Source organism: Galleria mellonella, unplaced genomic scaffold, assembly GCF_026898425.1.
Source record: "Galleria mellonella isolate WM207_F2 unplaced genomic scaffold, CSIRO_AGI_GalMel_v1 utg172, whole genome shotgun sequence".
Classification (NCBI taxonomy): Eukaryota; Metazoa; Arthropoda; class Insecta; order Lepidoptera; family Pyralidae; genus Galleria; species Galleria mellonella.
Window position 1 is genome coordinate 5,314,603 of NW_026442015.1, and position 26,095 is coordinate 5,340,697.

The 26,095-nt window shown below is 36.7% G+C and overlaps 1 protein-coding gene across 1 annotated transcript; it reads right to left on the reverse strand.

Annotated features, from left to right (window-relative positions):
- Nucleotides 1-322: 322 nt before the first annotated feature.
- LOC113522171 (bromodomain-containing protein DDB_G0280777) lies at nt 323-25,420 on the reverse strand. Its single transcript, XM_052893200.1, has 17 exons — nt 25,266-25,420; nt 20,331-20,412; nt 19,478-19,582; nt 18,334-18,440; nt 17,065-17,175; nt 15,096-16,004; nt 13,742-14,169; nt 13,031-13,172; nt 12,070-12,154; nt 10,962-11,092; nt 10,408-10,530; nt 10,119-10,241; nt 9,299-9,454; nt 8,505-8,648; nt 6,996-7,135; nt 5,469-5,571; nt 323-4,092 (listed from the first exon to the last, which is right to left on the reverse strand). The coding sequence occupies exons 1-17, from the start codon at nt 25,302-25,304 to the stop codon at nt 3,787-3,789; spliced, it is 3,234 nt and encodes a 1,077-aa protein (XP_052749160.1). The 5' UTR covers nt 25,305-25,420; the 3' UTR covers nt 323-3,786.
- Nucleotides 25,421-26,095: the final 675 nt, after the last annotated feature.

Consider the following 26,095-nt stretch of genomic DNA (forward strand, 5'->3'; position numbering starts at 1 on the left):
CATCATTATGTATCAAAGTAATTATTTAAAAAAACATTTTACTATTTTGGCAGAAAATCCAGATGTCGCCAGTCATAAGCGTTTTAATTTTATAGTCTATGTATTTATTTAGCAGAGCTTTACATTACAAACAATATTTATTTATGAAAACACGTTTTTTTATAATGTAGTAACTATGCAAGTGTTACGTCACAGATACAAGTCACTTGCAAGATGGATTCGCAGGCGACAATTTAATTCGCATGCATAATGCAAGTTTGTAATCCATTGCCATTGTTGCCCATTTTATTATATATTAAATTAATTAAACAATATCTCTGTGTAACATGACAAAAATTTTATTATTTTCACAAATTACAAAATTTCTATGTAAATCGAAAATTCTAGAATTTCTTGCGACTTGTATCCAAATGCAAGCAATTTGAATGCAAGCAGAACTTGTAAACTCGCGAGCAATTAACCTACGTAAACATACAACTTGCAAGCCAATTGTTTTTAATATACAAGTTACAAGCAACTTGCATACAAGTCACTTGCATTATGTACAAAATCCTCTATCAATACAAATTGCGCATAACATGTTAGTGTGGAATATGTTACGTGGGTACGAAACAACAATGACGTAATAAAATTTTCCATCATGGAAGAATAAAAAATAGATGCCACAAAATTCTGGCAATCTCATTAATGTACATATACAGATATCGCATACGCACAAACGTATTATTTAATTTAAACGACAGCTAGTAAACTAATAAAAAACAAATACAGGCAAAGAAGCAATTATACAGCTTTCTTTGCTTCGTGAAACACGAAATTATCCGGCCTATAGTCATATTACAATCTTTAAAAACCTAACCAATGTTTTACACCTCTTAAAAAAAGACCAAAGTCTGCGAATAGCTCTCTATAGTACATAAGACGCAACTATAATGTATTAGAAATATAAAACTCCGCTGTAAAGTCATTATATGCTATTATAAATAATATTACTTGTAAAGTAATTAATTACTTTTATTCTAAAAGGGCGAAGGAAAAACGTAGTGTAGAGAACGTAAGGGACCCACATCATAATGTATGGCAGAACTTTAGTATAACGTACACGCAAAATGCCTAAAAACTGCAATTAAATTCATAGATTCGATATAACTTATAGACAATATTTAACATTATCTTTTTTTTTTTTAAAGTGAGGACTGGTTTTTTTGCACAGATATCACAAACGAGATCGCAGTGCAGCACGCGTGCACTTTATTAATTTAAAAACATAGCCGATCACAGTCAATATCTAAAAAAAAAAAAACATAATTGAACATCGAAAAAACCAATCCTCAAAATGTAGTCGAACGCGCAAGCTATAAGTGATTTCTCTTGCCACAATTAACATATAATAATGTACATCCAAGAATTTTTATGGATTGAAACATATACCTCCATATTTTTTTAAATTCTATGGATTTTTTTTTTATTTTTTACTAATATAGTAACGACCGCTTTAGTTAAATAATTAAAAAGCATTTTATATTAAATTACACAACTAACTAAATGAATAAAACTTTTTTTTTTTTATTTCTGTTCTTATTATTTACAATAAATGAATGATTAAATAATAGATTTAAAGTGCCAGCGTTGCCATATATGAATATTTTCGATTAAAACTGTGGTTGTACATGGCAACACTGGCTTTTACACTACGTACGATTTCGGTTGTCCCAAAAGAATATCTTTCACTTTGGGATAACTTACAACTGGTATGAATATCAGGAACCAATACAAAATACACCTACATAAATATGATGTGACAGTTTTTTTTTTTTTTTCTAGGTTAAGGACTTTGAGCTGTTGAGCGATCAAGCTAGGTAATCAATGTTAGCGGTTATGCACAAGCCCCTTGTCGCTAAATTCGGTCAAACAAAATATGTTTTTATTACAAAAATAGTTTAGTAACTCGTGTCAGTCTACAACGCGGCTATTCAACACATTCTGCGCGTGCTACCTTGCAAATATACTACTTCGGTATTTATTATCTGAATATTATGATTAAACGAAACGTTATAAATTGAAACTCATCTGAAAAGTTGACGTTCCGAACACAGCAAGAATATAAAGAGACAGACTGTGGTTCACGTCGACTGGTCGTCCAGTTTGTCGCCTTAAGACCTGCGTAAAAGCTCAAATATGTAATAAAAATCGGTTATGCTGCTTTCACGGGGCGACAAATCACCATTGTCTATCTCTATAGATTATCGCTACTTTCAGAATGCTTACCTTAACATTCATGACATAGTTACATTGAATCAGACTCATTCAGAAGCAACATTACTTACGTCATTCTATACTAAACTAATATCAGAATGACAATACTAAACGTATAAGAATGGTCTGAGCAATCGACTACGTGGTTTTACTTAAAAAAAAAGAAAAAAAATTAAGCTTTCCCGCCATTTTTCAGCTTCATATAGTCATGTCAAAATGGCGGACAATAATTACAGCTATCTAGATAAATTCATAGCGTTTCTTTATATTTAATTCCTAAAATATAGCATAGAAATATTTTCAAGTCATAAACCTGGAATTAAATGTGTTAACTTTTTATATAAAAATGGAAAGATGTCCAATTACTTGAAAATACAAATCTATAATTTTTTTTTACCTTTTTTTTTAATTTTTTTTTTTTTATTATATAAAATCCATTATAAGTACGTATAAATTGAAAGGTGAAAAACTATTTATAATATTTTTTGACTCTTTAACAAATATTAGTCTTTTTTTTTACTATACAAAAATTTAACAAGGGAGGGGTTGAAAAGAAAAATGTTTTAATGTTACTTTAATGTTTATTAATAGTCGATTGCTCAGGTTCCTAATTAATTAAATATACATACAATATACATTGAGAACTACGTTTTATACATAACCAATATAATTATACATTATATATTTAGAAAACAACGCCTATTTTGACCATCCTCTTTATATACTTGATAAAAAGAAATAAAAATACGTAACGTACTTTCGCTTGTGCCATTTCGCGCAATGAGATTTTTAACAAATGACGTCCTAGATAATAATATTGGCTTTTTTATATTTTTTTTATTTTTTACAAATCCAATAAAGATGACATGAATTAGACATTTAAAAAAAAAAAAGAAATTGCTTTATACACACTTTTATCATTGCTAATAGTTTTCATTTTGATTTCAGTCGATAAAAAAAGTAGACAAATCCCCCCCCCCCCCCCTAACCCCCAATATTTGTTCAAACGTTTGACCAAACTACACATAGGCCAAACCATTATCTACAAACTCGATAACTAAGATTGAATTCACATACACAGAAATCGGTAAAACAGGTAAATCGGCCGTGGACATTTGAATTTATTGAAACTATATTACAAATACACCCGAACCGATTATTCGAATCGAATTATTTAATCGATTACAACTAAGGCAGAAATTTTTACTTCATACAAATTATAATACAAAATCAGTATCTACAACTATCCAAGTCGGTCGGCCAATTGTCCAATAACCAGTCAACGACAAGTCCAAACCGTGAGAGACAAATGACAAAAATGGTCAGATATTGAAATAAAAAAAAAAGTGGCCAGTTAATGTCAAATCGGTAGAAAAAGCGGCCAACGTTTGACCATGGCCATAACCAATCTAGTCAATACCTACTTACCAAGTATCAGATTAATATGGCCAACATGCAAATTGGCCAATCTTCATATTCTAGTCAAGTTACCACCGTCGATGTGGCCAGTATTTATCTAACAATTAGTCATCAACACAGATGCTTAACTAACTGTTCGGAGACATCATTTTTCGTCAGATCCGCGAACTCCGCCGCGGTTTTCCCCCTCTGCAGGATCTCTATGGTACTTCTAGACTCGAGCTGCCTCAAGTGGTACACGAGTTTTGTCTCTGGCAGGGGATTTACCGGTTTGGCGACAGTAAGTGTTGTGTTTTTCAGGGACCTCGCCACGGTTTTCAGGAATTTATACCATTGCCGCTCGTAGGACGTCGCCTCCGGAGTATTGACGAGGGTGGACGCCTTCTCGACGAGGGCGCACACGCAGCTCAGCGTAAACTGTAAAACCATTGCATTCATGAAAAGTCGAAATAAATTTATTTATTCATTAAATTATTTATAACATTATGACAGTAAAAACCAAATAAAAGTTATAACCCCAGTGCTTACATACCAAATTATATGGTATTTAACCCAACTCCAGCGGGCCTACCATGAAATGTTTTCCGAAATTTCGGAGCCACACGAAACAGAAATTTGATGTTAAAATTACATAATACATGCCGTTTGGAAATATTAAAAATGTTAAAATATTGTTCCTTTGGACTTTTATGATAGGGATGTATGACGAACGAAATGTTAAACTCCATTTATTGGTCCGATTTTGGTATAAACATATACACGAAATTGAGTCCGAAATTTCGGAATTTCATTTCATGGTAGACCCACAAATATTTCTGAGCCGTTTCTAATGTCTTTAGCAGTCTACTACTAAATATATCAATGATATTTATAATATTATTTAATAACCGTACAGCGTGAGTTAAGGAAGCGTGCTGAAGTGGGTTAGTTCTTACTGACTGGACAATTAAACATTACTTCACGCCGGATCAACGATTAATGCTCTGCAAATCGCAAATCCGACCTCATATTGGAGTATTACTGTCATTTATGGGCGAAAGCACCTAGATACCAGCTTGAACCCTTCGACTCAGTACAACGACCAGCTATGAGAATTGGCTTACAAGCGGTATCGAACCCATAAGTCTTAGGAGAGATTTTGCCTCACTCTGCGTGTTCTACCGCTTGTACAACGGATTGTGCTCAGAGGAATTGTTCATTATGATGCCCACGGCCACTTTCTACTATCGTACGGCAAAAAAAAATTACTGCGCGTTATTTGGGGGGCAGGAAGATGAAAAATATTCAGAATTGCGTTAGATAATACTTGAATGTCCCTTTTACTATACGATTACCACTTTCCACGTGGGCAGCCAGCTTGTTGCTTTAAAATATCATTTCAGCCATTATCCGTCCACTACTGGACATAGGCTTCCCCCTGCCCTAAAAAACGGTCCTGAGCCACCGGCATCCACTGATTCCCTGCAATACATTTCAAGTTGTCACTCCATCTAGTGAAGGGTCGTCGTACACGTGCCGTTAAATATGAGAGAGAAGGGGGAAAGGGATTGTTAGTAATGGAGACTGAGAATCCCATTGCTTGCAAAATACCCAACCAGGTCGACCTCCTCGCGGTTCCCCCTGGAAACAACCATGGTTTATTTCTGATGAATTCATCATGATGGGCTAACGGGCCTGTTTTCATTCTCATCGATCACCCTTTACTGGTGCTCCGCCAGCGTATCCCATTAACGCAGGCGGGATTACCATACCATTTTCACCCATCAAAAAAATATGAAAGAAAATTCACTTACGGCTGTAGTGAGGGCGTATGGTGTTCTTGCTGGATCCAGCGCTTCCGATAGCAAACTGCTCGACTCCAAGACGGCCGACCAGCCAGTCTGGTTTTGTATATATCTGTAAATGACACGTATATAAGTATTTTATATTAATAAATCCACTCAGAGACACATTTAAATCGTTATTTTAAGATTACATGGCAGATATATGCATTTTTTTTTTAGATTACATGGACTATAGAATGGGCCATCCCTTCCTTTCCTGTGGGTGTCATAAGAGGTAACTGTGGGAACTTAGTGCTCGAGAAATAAGCAGGCAAATACTGGTAAATTAAGAAATATAACGATACAGTTGTAAAAGTACAGCAAGGCGGTCTTATTACTGAATTTTTTTTTTTTATACAACTTAGAATGGCAAACAAGCTAACGGCCCACCTGATGGAAAGTGGTAACCGTCGCCTATAGACATGAGCAGTACCATGGACATAACAGAGTATATTGTTTCGCCCATGATACCCCCATGCGTTGCCATTCCTGAGGACTTAGATGTTATTCCTTTGTACCCTGTAAATTCACGCCATATCCCACCCTTCAAACCGAAACATAGCCATGCAAACACAACTGCTTCACGATAGAACCACGAATAGGACTATTCTTAGCAAAACGGCTGTCAAACTCGATTGCTACCAATCCCTTTCCCTCTGGTGTATGTCGGTGGGTGTCGGTGTTCGGTCAAGACAATATTAGTGTAATGGGTAATGCTATGTTATGGGTGTTTGTCTGTGGTGTGTATGTAGTGAATTGAGATGTTATCAGATGGGTGTCGGTGTGTCGGTGTGTGGGATTTTGGGTGTCGATGTGTGTCGGTTGTCGGTTCGTGTCGGAAAATGCATGTTGGTGCGTGTTGGTGCGTGTCGGTGCGTGTCGGTGTATGTCGGTGTATGTCGGTGTGTCGGTGTGTGTCGGTGTGTGTTAGCCCACGTGATGAATATATCAATGATATTTATAATGATTATTTAATAACCGTACTCGAGTTAAGGGCTAGTAATTGGGAGTAGGTTAGTTAGACCTGATTGGACAATAATGTTTTCACGCCGGATCAACGATTGTAGGGGTGGAGTAATCCGACCTCATATTGGGGATTTTGACTATGTCAGGGTGTTTTTTTTATGGGTGAAAGTAGATACCAGGTGAACCCCGCCTGTACAACGACCAGCTATACGCTGGTCGCGGTATCGAACCCATGTCTGAGTGTGTGTCGGTGTGTGTCGGTGGGTGTCGGTGTGTCGGTGTGTCGGTGCGTGTCGGTGTGTCGGTGGGTGTCGATGTGTGTCGGTGTGTCGGTGCGCATCGGTGTGTCGGTGTGTCGGTGTGTCGGTGTGCCGGTGCGTGTCCGTGCGTGTCGGTCCGCCGTGTGTCGGTGTGTCGGTGTGTCGGTGTGTCGGTGTGCCGGTGCGTGTCGGTGTGCCGGTGCGTGTCGGCGTGCCGGTCCGCCGGTGCGTGTCGGCGTGCCGGCGTGTCGTCGCGGAGGCGGCAGCGTACCGGCGGTAGTGCGGCGCGAGCGGCGCGAGGCCGGCGTCGGCGCGGCGCGCGGCGGCGGGCAGCGCGCGCAGCACTCGCGCCCACAGCACGCGGCAGCGCGCGTGCGGCCACGCGCGCGCCGCGAACCGCCGCACCAGCGCCTGCGCACAAACAAACATTACTAACTCATCAATATCTAATAACATTCATATACAAAACACACCATTAACTTCTACGAACATCTATATAAATATTTTTTTCTCAAACATGCTTGGAAATGGCGGCCCACCTGGCCAGATCAAAAGTATGATCCATATCTGTCGTGTTTTGCGGCCAGTCGTAAACTCATATCTGTCCTGTAATTTATAGACATGAGCAGTATAATTTAAAGACATAACAGGAACATTATGGCGCGTGAAAAATTATTATTGTTTGTTGTTAATCATTGCTTAAAAAGTAAAATTGTGTTTTTGATTTCCGCGCATGATACACAAACCCCACAACTAGGCATTAATGGACGTTATTCCTCTGTGACCCTCAATATCTATAAAAAATCGTTCACAATCAAAACACATCATTAACCGTCGCCTATAGACATGAGCGGTACGAAGATATACTGTTTCGCCCTATATAAATATTTTTGTAAATTTCTCACTTATAAAGAATGCAAACACAAATTATAATTTATACAAAGTCTCCCTCTGGTATGGCTGTATGAGCCAAACTCTTTGCCTACCCAATTTTAGAAAATTTTAAAACATTCATTAAGCACTCCGTCAGACGCCCTGCTCACTCGACGTAAAAGAAATATTTAAAAAAAAAATAATCCATTTGAAAACACGAATGAACACGATTCAAACAATTTCCAAATTTAAAATTATTCTTCTTTGCATACCGCAAGCGAACACAGAGAATTTTAGTTTAAATACTTGAATTCGAAACACGAAAACGTTAAATTTTGAACATGATAAAAAGATTAAACAAGCTAATACATTTCGTAAATAACCACTTCAATTATCATGAAATTAAAATTATACCAACAAAGGAGAGAAAGTGTCTTAATACACATTGAGAACTTTAAGAAATCGCTTAAAAATGAAGAGGCAGTAATATTGAGGGAAAGAGTCGATAAAAAGGGCGGGAAATATTTTTGTTCACAGTGATTAATATTTTTTCCGAAAATAGCAAAATTTATATATCCAGTACTAATAATAAATATAGCTAAAAACTAGCAATAATAAGCATATACACCCACCTAATAATAAGCATTTTTTTACATCACTAACGTGACAAACAAGCATACACCCACCTAATAATAAGCGATTCTCATAGCCTACGAACGCCTGCAATACCAAGCGCATTATGCACATGTTGCCGACCCTGAAGAAACCTTTCATAACTCAGTTCATATTTTATAGGAGCTCATTCCATAACCTGATCATTCATGAGAGGAAACATCTCTAAAACTGCGCTGTATGCTACCATCCAGTCTCTAAAGTATGAACATATTACTCCCCGAGTAAAACTTACCCTGCCCTTCCTTACGGTGAGCATTTGAGCCAGTCTATCCCCGTGGAGCAGCCCAGCGAACATCTTATTCATAAGTTCATCCTTATCCTCGTCCAGAAGGTTCTTCACAGGAGTCGGTTTCTGATTCACTGCTAAATTTACCACCTGTAATAGTGGAAATTATTATTGGTAATTTTTTAAAGGGGGGGACATTTTTTTTTTTAATAATAATAGCTGTCTTTATTGAATAATAAATTGCATTTAGTTACATCTTACCAGAGGGAGACTTTGTACAAAAGACGATTGCTTGGATACCTCTGTCCCATTCGTGTTTCAACCGTGAAGCAGTTGTGTTTGCATTACTGTGTTTCGGTTTGAATGGTGGGATATGGCGTGAATTTACTGGGTACAGAGGGATAACACCTGAGTCCTCAGGAATGGCAACGCATGGGGGGTATCATGGGCGAAACAGTATACTCTGTTATGTCCATGGTACTGCTCAAGTCTATAGGCGACGGTTACCACTTTCCATCAGGTGGGCCGTCAGCTTGTTTGCCATTCTAAGTTGTATAAAAAAAATAAAAAAAGAAGCGTAAATCCGACCGTGCAAACTCCACGTGGTACAGTTTGGATAACGCGAAAACAAAAGGGTAAAAACATCAATTTTATCAGGCATTATGAGCGTGTTGAAAAAAATTTTAGTTTCCATTTGCTACCAACTATATATTCGTGGTCGAATCATGAACATTTGTTGATTGATTTGGTCAACACACTGATGCACTTTTTCTATGTAGTTGGACAGCAAGGCTATATACCTGTCTCTTATCGATACTCTCGCTCTTGGGACTGTCCTGTTTGGGCCTCCGCTGTACAGACTCGATGTTCCTGAGGAACACGTTCGAGTCCTCCTCTTGCTCGTTCTCGGCCTCCTTCTGCGCTGCCTCTAGCTGCTTCTGTTTCTCTTCTCTTTCCTACAATAAAGTCAATGTATTAAAGTACCACTGTACACAGATCTATACGTAAGAGGAGTTGGATGCTAGGAAAAGGTCTCTATTAGACTTTTTTCCCTTTTTTTTATAGGAGGTATATTATAATATTACATAATTAAGGATTGTTTCGCACAAAAAAAAACTCAGTTGAATCATGGTAAAATTATTTGATTTAAAACTAAACTATTGAACTAAACTTGATAAAAAAATGTGAGATCAATCTAAACTATACTGAAGCAATTGACTTTTGTAAAAATCTCCCATTGGTAATATTATTAATAACTTATGACTAAATTTTCGATTTATTAACTCAAAATCGTAAGTTAAATACTTTTAAAAGTATGAGTACCGAGATGTAAGAAGGATCAAATACATCAACCGGGGGGAAAAGGGATTGTTAGTAATGGAGACTGAGAATCCCATTGCTAACAATATACCCAACCACGTCGACCTCCTCGCAGTTCCCCTGGAAACTATCATGGTTAATTCCTGATGAATTCATCATGATGGGCTAACTGGCCTGTTTTCATTCTCATCTATCACCCTTCACTGGTGCTCCGCCAGCGTATTCCGTTACCATTCCATTTTCACCCATCAAAAAAAAATACATCAACCGAGAATAATTAAAGAAAATAAGTCATTGTACCTTCATTATGAGCGCGTTGGATATCGCCAGTGGATCGTTCAATTCTTCTAACCTAAGCAGCACTAAATATAAAGATTCAATGTCCAATAATAATTGCTTCGTCCTCTTCAACTCTCGCGGCACCTGCGAACAAAATACATGTGAAGATATAGACAGTGGAGCTCACAGTGATAAATGTATGTAAGGGGGAAAGGGATCGTTAGTATTGGGATCGCATTTCATCGCATTGGTCTCCATTATTAGCAATTCCTTAAATTCCAAATCCATAGTTGAAGTGTGTGGTAGGTACCTCAGCAGGGTTGTGGTTGTGGTTGAGGGTGGACGCCCTGCTGGGAGCGCGAGAGCCGGGCGGGCCGTCAGCGGCCACCACCTCTACGTCGATGATCTTGCGCGGCGCCGTCACGCTGCCGCACTGTATACCACAACACGTTCATTAACTAAATAATTAAGACAATAAATGGTAACAGTAATAAACAGCATGTAATGGTAAAACCGTCGGCCAGTGAGGGTCGTTTAAGTATAAAATAAAGCAATTTGGGGCGAAAGGGAGGTCTTATAAAACCTTACGATGCGTTACAGAACGAAAGAGTGATTCGAACAATGTAACATTACTTTTTTATTTAAATAAAAAGTAAGGAATTAAAAGTTGGCAACCCTATTCCTCGACTGTATTAGACATCATTTTTATTTTGTTTTCGGACGGATGAATAACGAAGTAATCCTGTAAGGGTTTCGTTTATTCCTTTGGAGGCACGGAACCATAAAAATGCCAAACGTGTGAGTGAATTGCGTCATTAAATTTGTCGAGTGTAGTGGTGTGGCGACGGTGGTGGCGGTGGTGACCTGCAGCTTGCCGAGCGAGTTCTCGAACTGTGCAGGCACGTATGCACGCGGCGCGGGCTCGTCGCCGCCGGAACTGTGCCGCAGCGAGTTGTGCCGCTCGCGCCCGTGCCCGTGGCTCTCCTGCTTCACGCCTGCCGACATATGCACATGCCCAATAAATACAATTTAATCGCTAACTGTACTTTACCAGGTCGACCTCCTCGCGGTGCCCCCTGGAAACTATCATGGTTAATTTCTGATGAATTCATCATGATGAGCTAACTGGCCTGTTTTCATTCTCATCTATCACCCTTCACTGGTGCTCCGCCAGCGTATCCCGTTAGCGCAGGCGGGGCTACCGTTCCATTTTCGCCAATAAAAAAATACATGTGCTTTACCAGAGACAGACTTCTTTTATAACGGCAAAGGCCAAACCAACACGCAGCCCACCTGATGGTAATTGACTTCTACTGTCCATGATCACCCGCAACACCAGAGGCATAGCAAGTGTGCTGTCGGCCTTTTAAAAAGGAATATGCTCTTTTCTTGAAGGTTATGATGTTGTATCGGTTAAAACTGTACAAAAGTGGTCTGCTTGGATAACTGTCTCATTTGTGTTTCTACAGTGAAACAGTTGTTTGCATGGCTGTGCTTTTAAAGGGTGGAATATATGAAATAACAGGGTACAGAGGCTCTACATCTTAGTCCTCAGGAATAGCAATGCATAAAAGGTATCATGGGCCCTTAATGCGTTAATAGATTTTAAAAACTGCTAAATAGACTTTGACGATATCTTGTATGAAGATAATATACTTATATATTTAATACCAAATTTAATTTTTCCCAAAAAACAATGCAACCATGTAACAAAAATTATAGTACATTGGGATATGCGTTGAATTCGTTTACATTATAAATAATGTTAAGTTGTCTGGAAGAGATTGCTTCAGCAATAAGACCGCCTTTTGTACTTCATATATGTAACATATATATATACACACTGTTTTGCGTTATTCTTTAAATGTATACCATTTAAATGTATAAAAAGAGTAAATAAATAAGTGGGCCCAAGCTCTATACGTTAGTAATCATATAAAAATTAAACAATAAGTAATAATTAATATCTCACCACCGCTGTAGAAAGGATGGTTCTGCTGATTAGCCTTATGGGCCTCACTCTCCTTTTCCTTATTTGCCTGCCTTTCGAGGAACACCTGAAACAATACATTACAATTATTACTAGCAAACTACTGGCATAACCCCTCAATGACAGGGGGAAAGGGATTATTAGTAATGGCGTTTGACAGCCCCATTGCTAGCAATGTGCCCTGTTAGGTCGACCTCCATGTGGTTTCCCCTGGAAACCATCGTGAAGAAGTCTTGTTGAATTCGTCACGATTGGCTAACTGACCTGCATCTTTAACCCCACGCTCAATTAATAATTGTTTTATTAATAATAATAAATAACTTTATTTGAACTAAAATTCGGGTACACAATGTACTAGATAGATAGATACTCTTTATCGTTTCCTCCAAAATATTACAATAGTAAACTTATTATAAATATAAATAATTACAAGAAATAATCACAATGAGAAAACAATGGTAAACAGTGATTACTACACTAGGCTCGCAGGCCTGTTTCGTAGTAATCGGCGAGTGGCTAATAGTGAGGCACTAGTGGAGGATAATAAGCGAGAATGCAAGCAGATCAGTTAGCCCATCATAACAAGTTCAACAGGAATTAACCATGACGGTTTCAGAAAGAAGCATGAAAAGATTATACTAGCAATGTAGCTGCTACTTCCTATTACTATTAGCTATTTCATTATAGAAATGCCGAAAGATAGGCCTTATAATTTAAAATTTGTTCCACAAAACAAACTGTAATTGTGGCCAAAACCCACTATTTTTATTAAAATACTAAACTGATTTTGATAAAATTTCTATAGAACCGATCTAGTAAAGCATATCCTTTCAGATAAAAAGAATTTTCCAAAACCGTTCATAAATGACAGAGTTATGATGTAACAAATATAAAAGACAAACAACCATATTTTTTAAAGTCGATTGAAAGTCCTGGTACTCACAGTATAATAAAAGTCGTGTATATACGGCGTGCCAGTGTTCAGCTGGAGCATCTGGATGTTGATAAGCCACTGCTTCTCCCTCTGAGTCATGAGGCCAGCGTATTCATCATCACTGGAGCTGCCCTCATCTCCATTCATATGCCTGGAATAAAAGCATTTATTTTATTAAGTTGAATTAATAAAATACTGAAACAAGACTTTTCTAGAATGTAAAATAACGAAAAAGCTGAGGGTCAACCTGATTGGAAATGAAAATGGAAAAAAGGCCTATAGACATGAACTGCACTGTAAATAATACAATATCTATATAAATACACAATCTAACTGACAAAAATTCTAAAAAAAATATTATTTCGGGTCCTACTGTGTCCATAAAACCCGCCTATAATTGTTCTTCTTATATATCTTCTGTGTACAGACAGCAACCAGTTGCGATTTTATCATATATATTGAATAATAGTATTAAAATTAATAGAATTTTCATTATGCCTCGAATCAAACTGTTTATAATTACTCCTCTCCATCCAAAGGTTGGCTGGAAGAGATCGTTTTTAGCGATAAGGTCGCCCATTATTTTCTCATTGTGAATATTTCTTGTAATTATTTATATTTATAACAAGTTTACTATTATAATCTTTTGGAGGAAACAATAAAGAGTATCTATCTATTTATTTAAAATACAAAATATAGATGAATGAAATATAAACTCACCTGTTATTGCTGAATGTGCCATTATTTCTTTGATTATTGAATACCATATTGTTGTTCATAAATTGATTACCAAACACGTTTCTGTTATTCAACATGGGATGGTGACTGGCGTTATGAAAACTGTTGTTATACTGCAGCATGGGATGAGTATTCTGAATCAACTGAACTAAATTTTGAGACGTCAAATTCTGAGATTGAGACTTGTTATTATTCGATGTGTAGACGCGACTCTTCTGCATTTTGGGGTCCACTTTGGACGTCAATTTCGGATTTTGAGTCTGCAATTTTTGATTCTGATTCGGTTGCTGTTTTATGTTGTTGAGTGGTGATTGTGTTTTTATTTGTTGTTGCTGAATTAATTGTTGATTCATAATCACGTTCTGGTTTAATGGTTGCTCTGTTGGCTTTGATTGTTGAATTGTTGGAGCCTGCAAATAATATTAATAATTATACATAAAAGTCGAAAATGATTCCGCCTTGTATAACGGATTGTGTTCTGAGAAATTGTTTGAAATGATGCCCAGAGACACCTTTTATCATTGAACCTAAATCGTGAACGTACAGTGTTTCAAAGGAATTTTATCCCGCGAACGCTAAGGCTACAGTATGAGCTCCCTGCCGAGGTTTTTCCTAAAGACTACACAGAATGAGGTTTTCAAAAAGGTTATATTAAGGTTTTTTCAGGATCGGTAACGCGCACATGACAACACTAGTGTTGTAGGCGTCCATAGGCTACAGTGACCGTTTACCATCAGACATCATCTTTGCCACCTTCATGGTATAAAAAAAATCAACTGATTATAATGAAATTTTGTAATTTGTATAGATTGCTTCAACTTGAGAAATAAGGTGATCCAAGCAGGTGACGGTAGGGAGCAATACAGCATTTGCTGATCATATTTGGTATAGATATATTTTAGATCAATTAGTTGTAATACAGTAGAAACTAACGTACACATACACATATATAAGTTTTTGTATTATTGGTGATTCGATTAGAATCACCAATACTTCTGCTACCACTAGGATGTGTTTGACTGCCAACACTGACTACAACACTGCCAAGATTGACTACTATCCTTATTATCAGAAGTTCTACAACCTTCCAACATCATCATCATCATCATATCCACTGTTAACTGTTCATTGTTGAACATAAGCCTCCCTTTTGGAGGGTTTTACCAGTATTTTAAGAGGAACGCTGCTGCCCATCCCTCGCCTTCCCTTAGTCGCCTCCTATGACACCCACGGGAAAGGGATGGCTTATTCTATGCCGGGACCACACGGCCACGGTTTTTATAAACTATAATACGTAATAAAATAATCGTATAAGAAAAATATATATGAGACTTACACGAAAATTAGGATTATATTGGCCCATACTTGTATTGAAATTTTGTCTCTGCATATTCATTCCAGGCGGGGGAGCCATCAGCCTGGGTTGCCCCATCATACGGGGAAACTGGTTCATTCCTGGCCCAAACTGATTACCATTTGGCAAGATCTGGTTAACATTTTGTCCCATTTGGTTTACGTTTTGATTCATTTGATTTTGTCCCATTTGGTTTACGTTTTGATTAATTTGATTTTGCCCCATTTGGTTTACGTTTTGATTCATTTGGTTCACATTTTGTCCCATTTGATTTAGATTTTGTCCCATCTGGTTTACATTCTGGCCAATTTGGTTTACATTGTGGCTCATTTGTTGACTGACACTTTGACCCATTTGGTTCATACTTTGACCTAATTGGTTGACATTTTGACTCATTTGGTTCATATTTTGCGTCAAGTTAACATTCTGTCCCAATTGGTTGACATTTTGGGACAGCTGGTTCTGACTGATTTGATTTTGACCTAATTGATTCTGCATTTGCATATTGCTCTGAGATAATTGATGGACATTCTGCATATTTTGTGACAACTGATTAATTATATTGCTCTGTCCCATTTGGTTGTTTTGAAACTGGTTAGCAATATGGTTCGCGTTTTGCATGAACTGATTGACGTTTTGGCCCGATTGGTTCATATTTTGTCCCAGTTGGTTTAAATTTTGCCCCAACTGGTTAACATTAGAACTCAAATGGTTCTGCATCAAGTTTTGTTGCGTCATCTGGTTTAATTGGTTATTTTGGCCGATAACTTTATTGAGGGGCTGGTTTATTTGATTTAAATTATGTGTCATTGTTTGTTGAGGGGCAAAAGGTAGCGGCACTGGAGCTTGGAGGCCCGGTGGTCGTTGCAGGATGACTGGTGGAAACCTTGGCTGGGAAAATGACAAAATTAGACTAATAAATATAGTTATGGATAGATTAAGAACCTAAACTAGAAGTACATGAAATAATTGCATTTCTGCACTTATTGTTCTCTTTTCATTTAAAATTAATCATGTCGGTGCAATTAATTATTTGTAAGTAACAAATAAATTGATAGCACTCTTTAGTAGTAAATTGCATTTTTATGAAAATTTTATTTTTTTTATAAATTTCATACAAACATACTCGTTAATAAAAACATTTGTATCATGTGGGGCCTGAACCTGCAACCATTTGAAAGTTAGTCAATGCTATCCCGTCCTCGTCTAGTTACAAATCTAAATAGATTGTAGATACAGTTATATTGAAATTGTATGGATAGTAAATAAAAGAAATTATCATATCAACAGTACTCATATTTAGTTATTATTTAAAAAATATTAATTAATATAATAGTGATATTAAAAAGTCTATCATCTCCCAATCTAACCCCCTTTATCAAGGGGAAAAGGGATTACTAGTAAAGGAGAATCCTATTGCTAGCAATATACCCAACCAGGTCGACCTTCTCGCGGTTTCCCCTGGAAACTATCATGATTAATTCCTGATGAATTCATCACGATGGGCTAACTGGCCTGTTTTCATTCTCATCTATCCCCTTCACTGGTGCTCCGCCAGCGTATCCCGTTAGCGCAGACGGGGTTACCATACCATGTTCACCCATAAAAAAAACCCTTTATCATTAAAACCTCTCATAAACGTATAATCTGCACCAATTTAAGGCAAATATGAATAGCTTATTTAGGGGCCCGCGGGCTCCAGTTTAGACTACATCATCGCTTTCCATCAGGTGAGATCGTGATCAATCACAGAACCCTTCAATAGTTTTAAAGCCTATTTTACCTCTTGAACTCTTTTGTCCTTTTCTCTTGCACTAAATTCTCCATTTGAAAGACAGTGACAAATATTCTAACAGTTAAAAAAGATTCGTAGGACGTTTTAGTTTTTATGAATAAGGGGATAAACCTATCAATCCTCCGGTTTAAAAAGTAGACGAACTACTCCCCTTACCTGGAAGTAAGACTGATTATTAAAAGCCTGCTGCTGTTGTGACATCTGCTTCTGGCGAAGCTGCCGCTCCAACTCTTCGACCGTGCAGACATTTTTAATAGCTGGTACCGGCTACAAAGAAATTCACGATTAAAAATAACTATTAATGAAGACAGACGACCGGCGATAGCTAAAAATAAATGGCGCATCGTACCATGTCTCGTCGTTGTTATCCATTAATGTTTGAGTTTACATATTATTGCAGTGATTCTCAACCACTGTGCCGCGGCACTTTTGTGTGCCGCCAAATTTTTAAAGTGTGCCGCCAAATTTTGCTAATATTTAAAATTTTTTGTCATAAACTATTTATGCAGTGTGTTAGTAGTAAGTCAATATTTTTTATCTTTTTCTTTGTGTGCCGCCAAATTTTGAAAACGTTAAATATAATAATAATAATAATAATATTTATTTAATTAGACTACATAAGGCCCATTTTATTAGTTACAAATTGACTTAACCTATGTACGTAAATGAGCGGTCATAACGCTCTTACATTGATAACCTGTCCCACCCAATATTTTAGGATAAGACAGTCCATTTTATCAGCAATTGTCTTCAGGACACTGTTTGAACTAACACGCACCCTACCCACAGCGACACAATTCGTTTGCGTCGTATTGCGTAAAAATCATCTGTACGCTCCCGTGAAAACATGTGTGACGCACTACAGTGACTAGGTAGCCCCAACAGTGCCATGAAGGCATTATTATATTGGACTCGAAGAGCGTTGTAAGTTTTTTGACTACAGTTGACCCACAAGCTACTTGTGTAGAACACCTGACAAAAAGCTTTAAACAGGGTTATTTTTTAAATATTTAAATATATGCCGCAACAAAAAAAAAAAGGTTGAGAATCACTGTATTATTGTAACAGTTTGTTTGTATGGGAAGATATTCATAGCTGAATAGATCATATAATTGTCTAAAAAACAATCTCTCAACCATAATATGCCTGTGCAAGGTGATTTATAAAAGTAGGGGAAATCGGATGTAGTCATATGGACTACCAGTCTCATTGCTAGCAATATGACAGTACCCTGTCAAGTCAACCTTCACGTGGGAACTATCGTGCTGAATTTTTAATGTATTCATCACGACGGTCTAACTGGCCTGCCTGTTCATCTCACCTATCATCTCTCACTGATATATCACAATATATTTCAGTCGCAATTGCATTGTTCATATAAAAATAAATATTCTAACCAAAGCTTATCCAGCAGGCACTACTTACAGTGGGAGCACTTGGGAAGGACAGATCATGTCTCCAGACTGAGGAGCCGAAAGCGCGGGAATGCGGCGAGTCAGTGTCGTCCAGCACTAGCTGCGATAAAGATGCCTCTGTAACAAATCATATGGTATTTTAGTAGGTTAACAAATATTTTTTTAAGCCGAAATGGAAACCAGTTATTGAGACCCAAGAAATGACAAACATATACTCCTCGAATCAGGAATCAAGACAATATAGCATTCCTGGGCAGTGACTATATGTTTTTTTTTTTTATGGATGAAGATGGTATGGTAACCCCGCCTGCGCTAACAGGATACGCTGGCGGAGCACCAGTGAAGGGTGATAGGTGAGAATGAAAACAGGCCAGTTAGCCCATCATGATGAATTCATGAGGAATTAACCATGATAGTTTCCAGGGAGAACCGCGAAGAGGTCGACTAGTAGAGCCACTGGTGATTCCTAAAAACACCCAAAGTTGTACTCAAAGCTATCCAAAAAAAAAGTTAAACAAATGGCAATGAGTCGGGATAACATAAAATAAATAAAAATTCATTGTTAAGTGGTCCCGACAAAGAATGGGCCACCGCTTCCTTTCCCATGGGTGTCGTAAGATACGACTAAGAGATCCTAACAGTCGACAAATGGGCAGCAGCGTCCCTCTTAAAACATCGTCAAAACCTAATTGCATTTGCCAACTTGCCTGGTAGGCATGGTAACTACTAACAAAACCCATATGGGGAACGCCTATGTGCAGCAGTAGACAGTTAACGGCTAACATGATGATGATGAGGATGATGATGATGATTATTATTATTTTTTTAATATTACAAAAATTCACATCTTCCCTATTAAGGAGAGGAGATGGCAAACTAACCCTCGGCAGAAGCACAGTCGGCCCGGGTTCAGGGCCCCAGGGAGAGAAACCGGCGTACAATGCGGGCAGAATCTAAGAGCACCGCTTTCTGCATCTTTCCTGGGAGTGAGCCGCCTCGGAATCCCAACCGTCTGGGATGTTGTTCCAGACTGGTTGGGATAAGACCGTTTACCGACAAAACGATTGGAATGATTTCAGTGGATGTCACCCACCACATTTTGGTCACCTCGTGAGCCAGGTCGAGATATTTTATTATTTATGATGATTACATACCAAGTTGAGTGTTGGCTGTCTCATCGATGCCACTGTTGTTTCTCCTATTGCTCTCCAGCTGCTGCGCGAGGGTCTCGTGTTCCACTTCCCAGTCCAACTCCTCAGCTGTAACCAAACATTCTATTCAAAATATTTGACATAATGAATATTGGGAACATAGTTTTAGCCATTATATCCTATTTTAAATAACTACTAAATGAAAGTTCTGTATTAGCATGAATTTTTGTGTGACTATGTCACATGATAAAGTCATCAATTTTATCAGTAATTTTTTCGACCCATTGGGCGGTGACAAATTAATTTTCTGATGATTAAAATTGCCCTTTACTTTGTAAAACTAAATCAACGTATAAATTTTATAGTCTAAATTAAAACACTTTCATCTACACTAATATTATAAAGAGGAAAGATTTGTATTTTTGTGATTATGTGTATGTTTGTAATGAATAAACTCAAAAACTACTTTACCGATTTCAAAAATTCTTTCACCATTAGAAAGCTACATTCACCCTGAGTAACATAGGCTATATTTATTGCTAGAAAAGATTAGGATCCTTACTAAAACTTGAGTAACGTAACTCAAGCTGTAAAAAAATGCTATATCTTTCGTCGGAAACTATTGGTGATAGAACAAAATAATGTTTTACAATATTGAAGAAAATGACATACTATATGTCCAACTATTACCGTTATGTCACAATAATCACATTTTAAAATGTTGTAAAAATGTCCACCCGTGCGAAACCGAGACGGATCGCTAGTCATTTATAAATATCTTTAGTCACGATTGAAGTGGCTGTAGTTTTATACAGAAAGGAGTACTTATTTATTATAAAGGAAATCATATACTCACAGTCCTGGCCGAACGTCTCATCGTTGAGAGCATCATACTCGTCCTCAGAAGGCTCTCCACCACCATCGTCATCATTTAGGTTCTGCAACAATTAAATTACATTTATAATTTATCTATACTTCTCAGTGTCGGGACTTAATGCTATATACTTGAATTCACAGACCCCCATAGAACACGATTCGTTATTTCTAAATTAATCGAAACTAAAACCTGGCTGTCAATTTAATCACTAACTCTACAATGATGTACATTTGTACATTTGATTACCTCTGTCATATTTTATGTATAATTAGTGTATACAATAAAATATTAAATAAAAATAAAAATTAAATGATGGAAAACTGTTAATAAACCAAATTAATCCAAGTGACAGTAATAACTTGTCCCTTGCACTGTTATATTTTTTCTAATATGCACTGCAAAGTAAGCAAGTTGCAAGTTACTTTCATTATAATAATAAAACCGTTTAATAAGAAACAAATAATAAATCCCTCTGACTACCCCCACAGAGATTACAGTCATGAGCATATTTATTTATCTACATGTATATGCAAATTTTTTGTGTTAACATTAATTAAATAAACCTGTTTGAAAAGAGTAACAATCTAAATATTAGACTTGCCTTGTCTCTTCATAAAACTAGTATCTTACCCAAGAGACTACAGCATGGGGTTTTTCAAAAGGAGCGTAAAGAGGTTTCTTTAGGGTCGGTAATACCTCTGGTATTGCAGGTGTTCATAGGCTACGGTAACCACTTACCATCAGGTGGGCCGTATGCTTGTTTACCACCTCAGTGGTATAAAAAAAAAATCAAAAGTACTTGAAATTAATTTCAATTAATATGTAACTAAATTAATGTCAAATATTTTTTTTAATGGATGATAATGGAATCGTAACTACGCTTGCGCTAACGGTATACACTGGCGGGGCACCAGTGAAGGATGAGAGATGAGAATGAAGTAGGTCGGTTGGCCTATCGTGACTAACAATAAGTCAATCACAATAATTTCCAGATGGACCGCGTGGAGGTCGACCTAATAGGGTATATTGCTAGCAATAAGATTCTTAATTCCCATTACTACCAATCTCCTCTCTCCCCAATTAATAGTTTTATTAGATGTTTATTCGCTCTCCAGCTATATAAAATAACGTTCCAACAATATCTTTTTTTAATAGAACGTTTTAATCCTTGCATTACTGACTCTTGGCCACAACAGAATATCAGTGTTTTGCTCTTTTCAGGGCTAAGCAATAAACTGAGTTGTGACCATTTTGTGTTACTATAGCACAGGCATGAAGGAAAAGAAGGAAAGGAAATTGTTAGTTTATATATTTTGTTTTGTTTTTTGTTTTGTTGCTTTTTTATTTTCATTCTTTTATCTCTTTTACTGTGTATTATGTGTATGTTTTTTTTTATTGTAATTTATGTGCTGTAAGTATAATATATATAATAATATAAGCCTTTATTCAGACATTTTTTTTTTTAAACAATTTATTAACAACTTATTATTTAATTGCTGTTGTCTGTTTGCTTATTAGCAAAGGCCTCCTCCAACTGTCTCCAATGGTCTCTATTGCTAGCAATTCTTGTCCAAATACCCCCTGCTTCAGCCCTAATGTCATCTACCCATCTTCTATGTGGTCTTCCTCTTCTCCTTTTTTTGTCTTTCGTGTACCAAAACATTATCTTTTTACTCCATTTATCTCTCCCTCTTATTGTATGCCCTGCCCATTTCCATTTAAGTTTTTTAACTGTGACTGTAACATCTTTAGTTTTTATGTGTTTTTTAATTGTGCTAGTTTTAATTCTGTCTGATAATCTTATCCCCATCATACTTCTTTCCATGGCATTCTGGCAATTTTGTAATTTTTTAAAGTGGGATTTGGTAAGAGCCCAGGTTTGACAACCATATGTAAGAACTGGTAAAATACAGGTTTCAAATAGTTTACCTTTTAAGGCTGTGTTTGTCATTTTACTTTTAAGTATTTCCTTTAGACTCCAAAATCGTTTCCAAGCATTTCCTATACGTTTTCCAATCTCCTTTGTAGTTAAGTCTGTTGGTGAAATTATTTGACCCAAATATACATACTCATCTACATATTCAATTTTTTTGTTGTTGATGCAGATAGTTTCCCCTTTTTTCCCATTTGTCATAATTTTTGTTTTTTCTTTGTTCATAACCAAACCTACTTTTCGGCTTTCTTTATCTAATTCATTAAGCATTACTTGTAGATTGTCTCTTGTTGGGGAAAATAAAATTAAATCGTCGGCGAATCTCAGATGTGACAGGTATTCCCCGTTCATTAATAGTCCATACTCATCCCAATTTAGTTGACGAAAGATCTCTTCTAATACTGCAGTGAAAAGTTTAGGTGATATGGGGTCACCCTGCCTTACTCCCCTTTCTATTTTGAATTCCTTTCCTTCTTTTTGTAGCTTTACTTTTGCTTTACTGTTTCCATATATGTTCTTCAATATTCTGATGTATTTAATAAGTGTGCTGTAAGTAATGTAAATAAATTATCTATCTATCTATATGGAGGACATCCGTGTCACACGAGGGATTGAACTCGCGTAATATAAAACTGCCTTATAAGAGTACTGTGTTATAGGCGGGATTACTGTACATGTATGTATGAAATAGAGGATATAGACTACTTTGTATCCCCATCATTGAACATAATGGGAATCTCTACAGGGAATACTATTTCTGTCCAAAAATAAACCTTAAAAAACATGTTGTACTGAAGAAGTATTGTGGACAAATAAGTTTTTATTTAAGGTTTTGAACAATGATTTAAGTATCTATTATATATTTTTTATAGTACTATGAAAGCAAACAAACATATAGCCTGACAGATGGTAAATAGTATTACCGTAGACAATGGACACCTGTAAAACCAGGGATGATACAAACATGTCGCTGACGTCGAAGAAACCTTAATATTGTCAGTGATGTTCCGACTGTATGTAAGTAAAAAAATCAACTTTACAGAAAAGCAAAAAAACTGTCTAAAACCAAAGTTTGATTATTTGAGGTATACATTTTTAGGATAGTCTTTGAAAAGAAGATTTATTTTAATTTCTTTTACCGATATGATATCAGAGTGATTTCCATGCTGTTGTTTAAAAATTACTTATACTTACATCATATTTCCAAGTCAGACAGAATTGACTACATATTCATATAGAAGTTTTTTCAATCGATCCTCTAAATCCTTGGCAAGTTAAACTCCAACCACACCCATATTAGAGTATGAGCCATTTTTACTCATACAATGTCATAGCACAGTTACATTAAAAACATATTGAAAGAAAAATAGATAAATTATTACTCATATTCAGACCAAAATATATGAAAGATCAAAATTAAAAATTTTTTCAGCTAACCATTCTAAGACAAGACAAACAAACAAGCTGATGGACCCACTTGATGGAACTATCGCCTGTAGACATTATAACACTGTAATGTTCATGTCAGAAATATGAGTGGGACAAAAATAGCCATTCAGAGGTGGCATTCAAGTTTTTTTTTTTTATACCACTTAGGTGGCAAACAAGCATACAGCCCACCTGATGGTAAGCGGTTACCATAGTCTATGAACGCCTGCAATACCAGAGGTATTACGCGCGCGTTGCCGACCTTGAAGAAACCTCTTTACCCCCCTTTTGAAGAACCCCATGCTGTAGTCTCTTGGGAAAACCTCGGCAGGGAGCTCATTTCATAACCTGGGTGTTTGTGGGAGAAAGCATCTTTGAAACCGCGTTATACGCGACCATTTAGGCTGTAAGGTATGAGGGTGAACTCCCTGTCGATGGCGAGCCATACAATGATAGAAAGTGGCCGTAGGCATCATATTGACTAATTCCTCTGAGCACAATCCGTTGTATAAGCGGTAGAACACACAGAGTGAGGCAAAATCTTAAGTAAAGCAATTTTTTGGTCTTATAAAATGTTATGATACAAGGGTCCTACCCTTCCTCCTTAAGGGTGATTCGACTAATTTTGATAATTCCTTTCACTATGAGTAATTTCAGTGTTGAGTCATAAACATCAAGATTGATGTCACTATTTTTAGTAAAATAAAATATTAAATTACTTTCAAAAACTCATCATTTAATAGTAATAGTAAACCAGCCCTAAGGGACCAAAATTTGAGAAGATATAGTAAGGTTATTATTTACAAATATTATGAAAAAATAAATGAAAAAAAATACTTGGCTTTGTCAAATAGGTTTATTAAATTATTAATAATATTATGAGAATGGCGCACTCAAGTCTCACAAGGTACTATCTATCAAGAGCTATCAAGATTTTGCCATACAATAGCTGCTAACTGGCACAAATATAGAAGACTCCATAACCTTAGGAACTTTCATGTTCTATTTCTATCCTATAAAGCACCTAGTTTATAGAGATATTAGAGAATATATATATATATACAAATCACAAGTTTATAATTAACCCATAAATCAATTCCTAAAAATGGCAAATAAAAAATGCAAAGTTAATGCATTATTATACTATTGCATAGTAACTTTTCAAAAAAATTATGAATAACACAGTATAACGATGCATTTAGTGTTCATTACTATTCATTTTATATTATGAACATCAAAAGAAGCTTATAAATAAGTCACAAAAATAATTATGAGTAAACAAGTGACAAGTCTGGACGTTTTAACACTTGATACAAGTTGTTGTTCTTATAAACCCACGTTATTATTACTAACTGTAAATTATTAATTTAGCATTTATAAGCTGTACTTAAAGCAAACTCTTAAAAATAAGGCGTTTAAACTGTTAGAATCATACAAAAACAACAGTTTCATAGACGACATGGCATGCTGGCAGCAATCTCTAGACCGCAAGTTTGGGACGAATTATTGAAGTATATGGAGCCTTTATTTAATAAATAGATACACGAACTCACCGAGAACGAAGTATCGAACCCGAAGAAAGAATCTGCCATTGGAATTTTTCATAAATCATGAACATAAATGACATGTCTTGTCACGATGCACGTACTATGTCGCAATGATGATGGCGGCCATGACATTTTAGTTTTGTCTTTACAGCCGTTAGATGGCAACACCATGTCGTTGCGTTTTGTTACTCCTTGAAATTCCAATTCAATGAACTGGTTCGTCAAGCGTCTTAAGTCAAGCTTGTAGCACACAGACATTATATGTCTAAATTGTTGCTAAAACAAAGAAGGCGAAGCAGATTCATCTCTATCTAATAAATGGCACTAGTTGTATACTTAGCTCAAACAATTTGAATCGTGTATGGGGTTCATAATAAAGGTCCAAGCCACCTGCATCTGTCTTATGAGTCATTAGTAATGACTTACATTCTTAAATCTATCAAATCTTCATGCACGTATTAAGACAGACCGGGTGGTCCGTGACAGTTAAATAAATGAAATCTTAACAGAGGGAGACTTTGTACAAAAGTCGATTGCTTGGGTACCTCTGTCCCGTTCGTGTTTCAACCGTGAAGCAGTTGTGTTTGCATGGCTGTGTTTCGGTTTGAAGGGTAGGATATGGCGTGAATTTACTGAGTACAGAGGAATAACACCTGAGTCCTCAAGAAAGGCAACGCATGGGGGTATCATGGGCAAAACAGTATACTCTGTTATGTCCATGGACTGCTCATGTCTATAGGCGACGGTTACCACTTTTCATCAGATGGACCGTCAGCTTGTTTGCCATTCTAAGTTATATAAAAAAAAAAATATTTAAATTCTCTTGTTTTTTAGCC

Excerpts from the sequence above, each read along its gene's own strand:
- LOC113522171 (XM_052893200.1), bottom strand. The coding sequence starts at position 25,304 with ATGGCAGATTCTTTCTTCGGGTTCGATACTTCGTTCTCG. Across the intron at positions 14,170-15,095 it reads AATATAATCCTAATTTTCGT|GCTCCAACAATTCAACAATC; the intron begins GTAAGTCTCATA and ends TATTATTTGCAG. Across the intron at positions 9,455-10,118 it reads CCAACGCGCTCATAATGAAG|GAAAGAGAAGAGAAACAGAA; the intron begins GTACAATGACTT and ends ACTTTATTGTAG.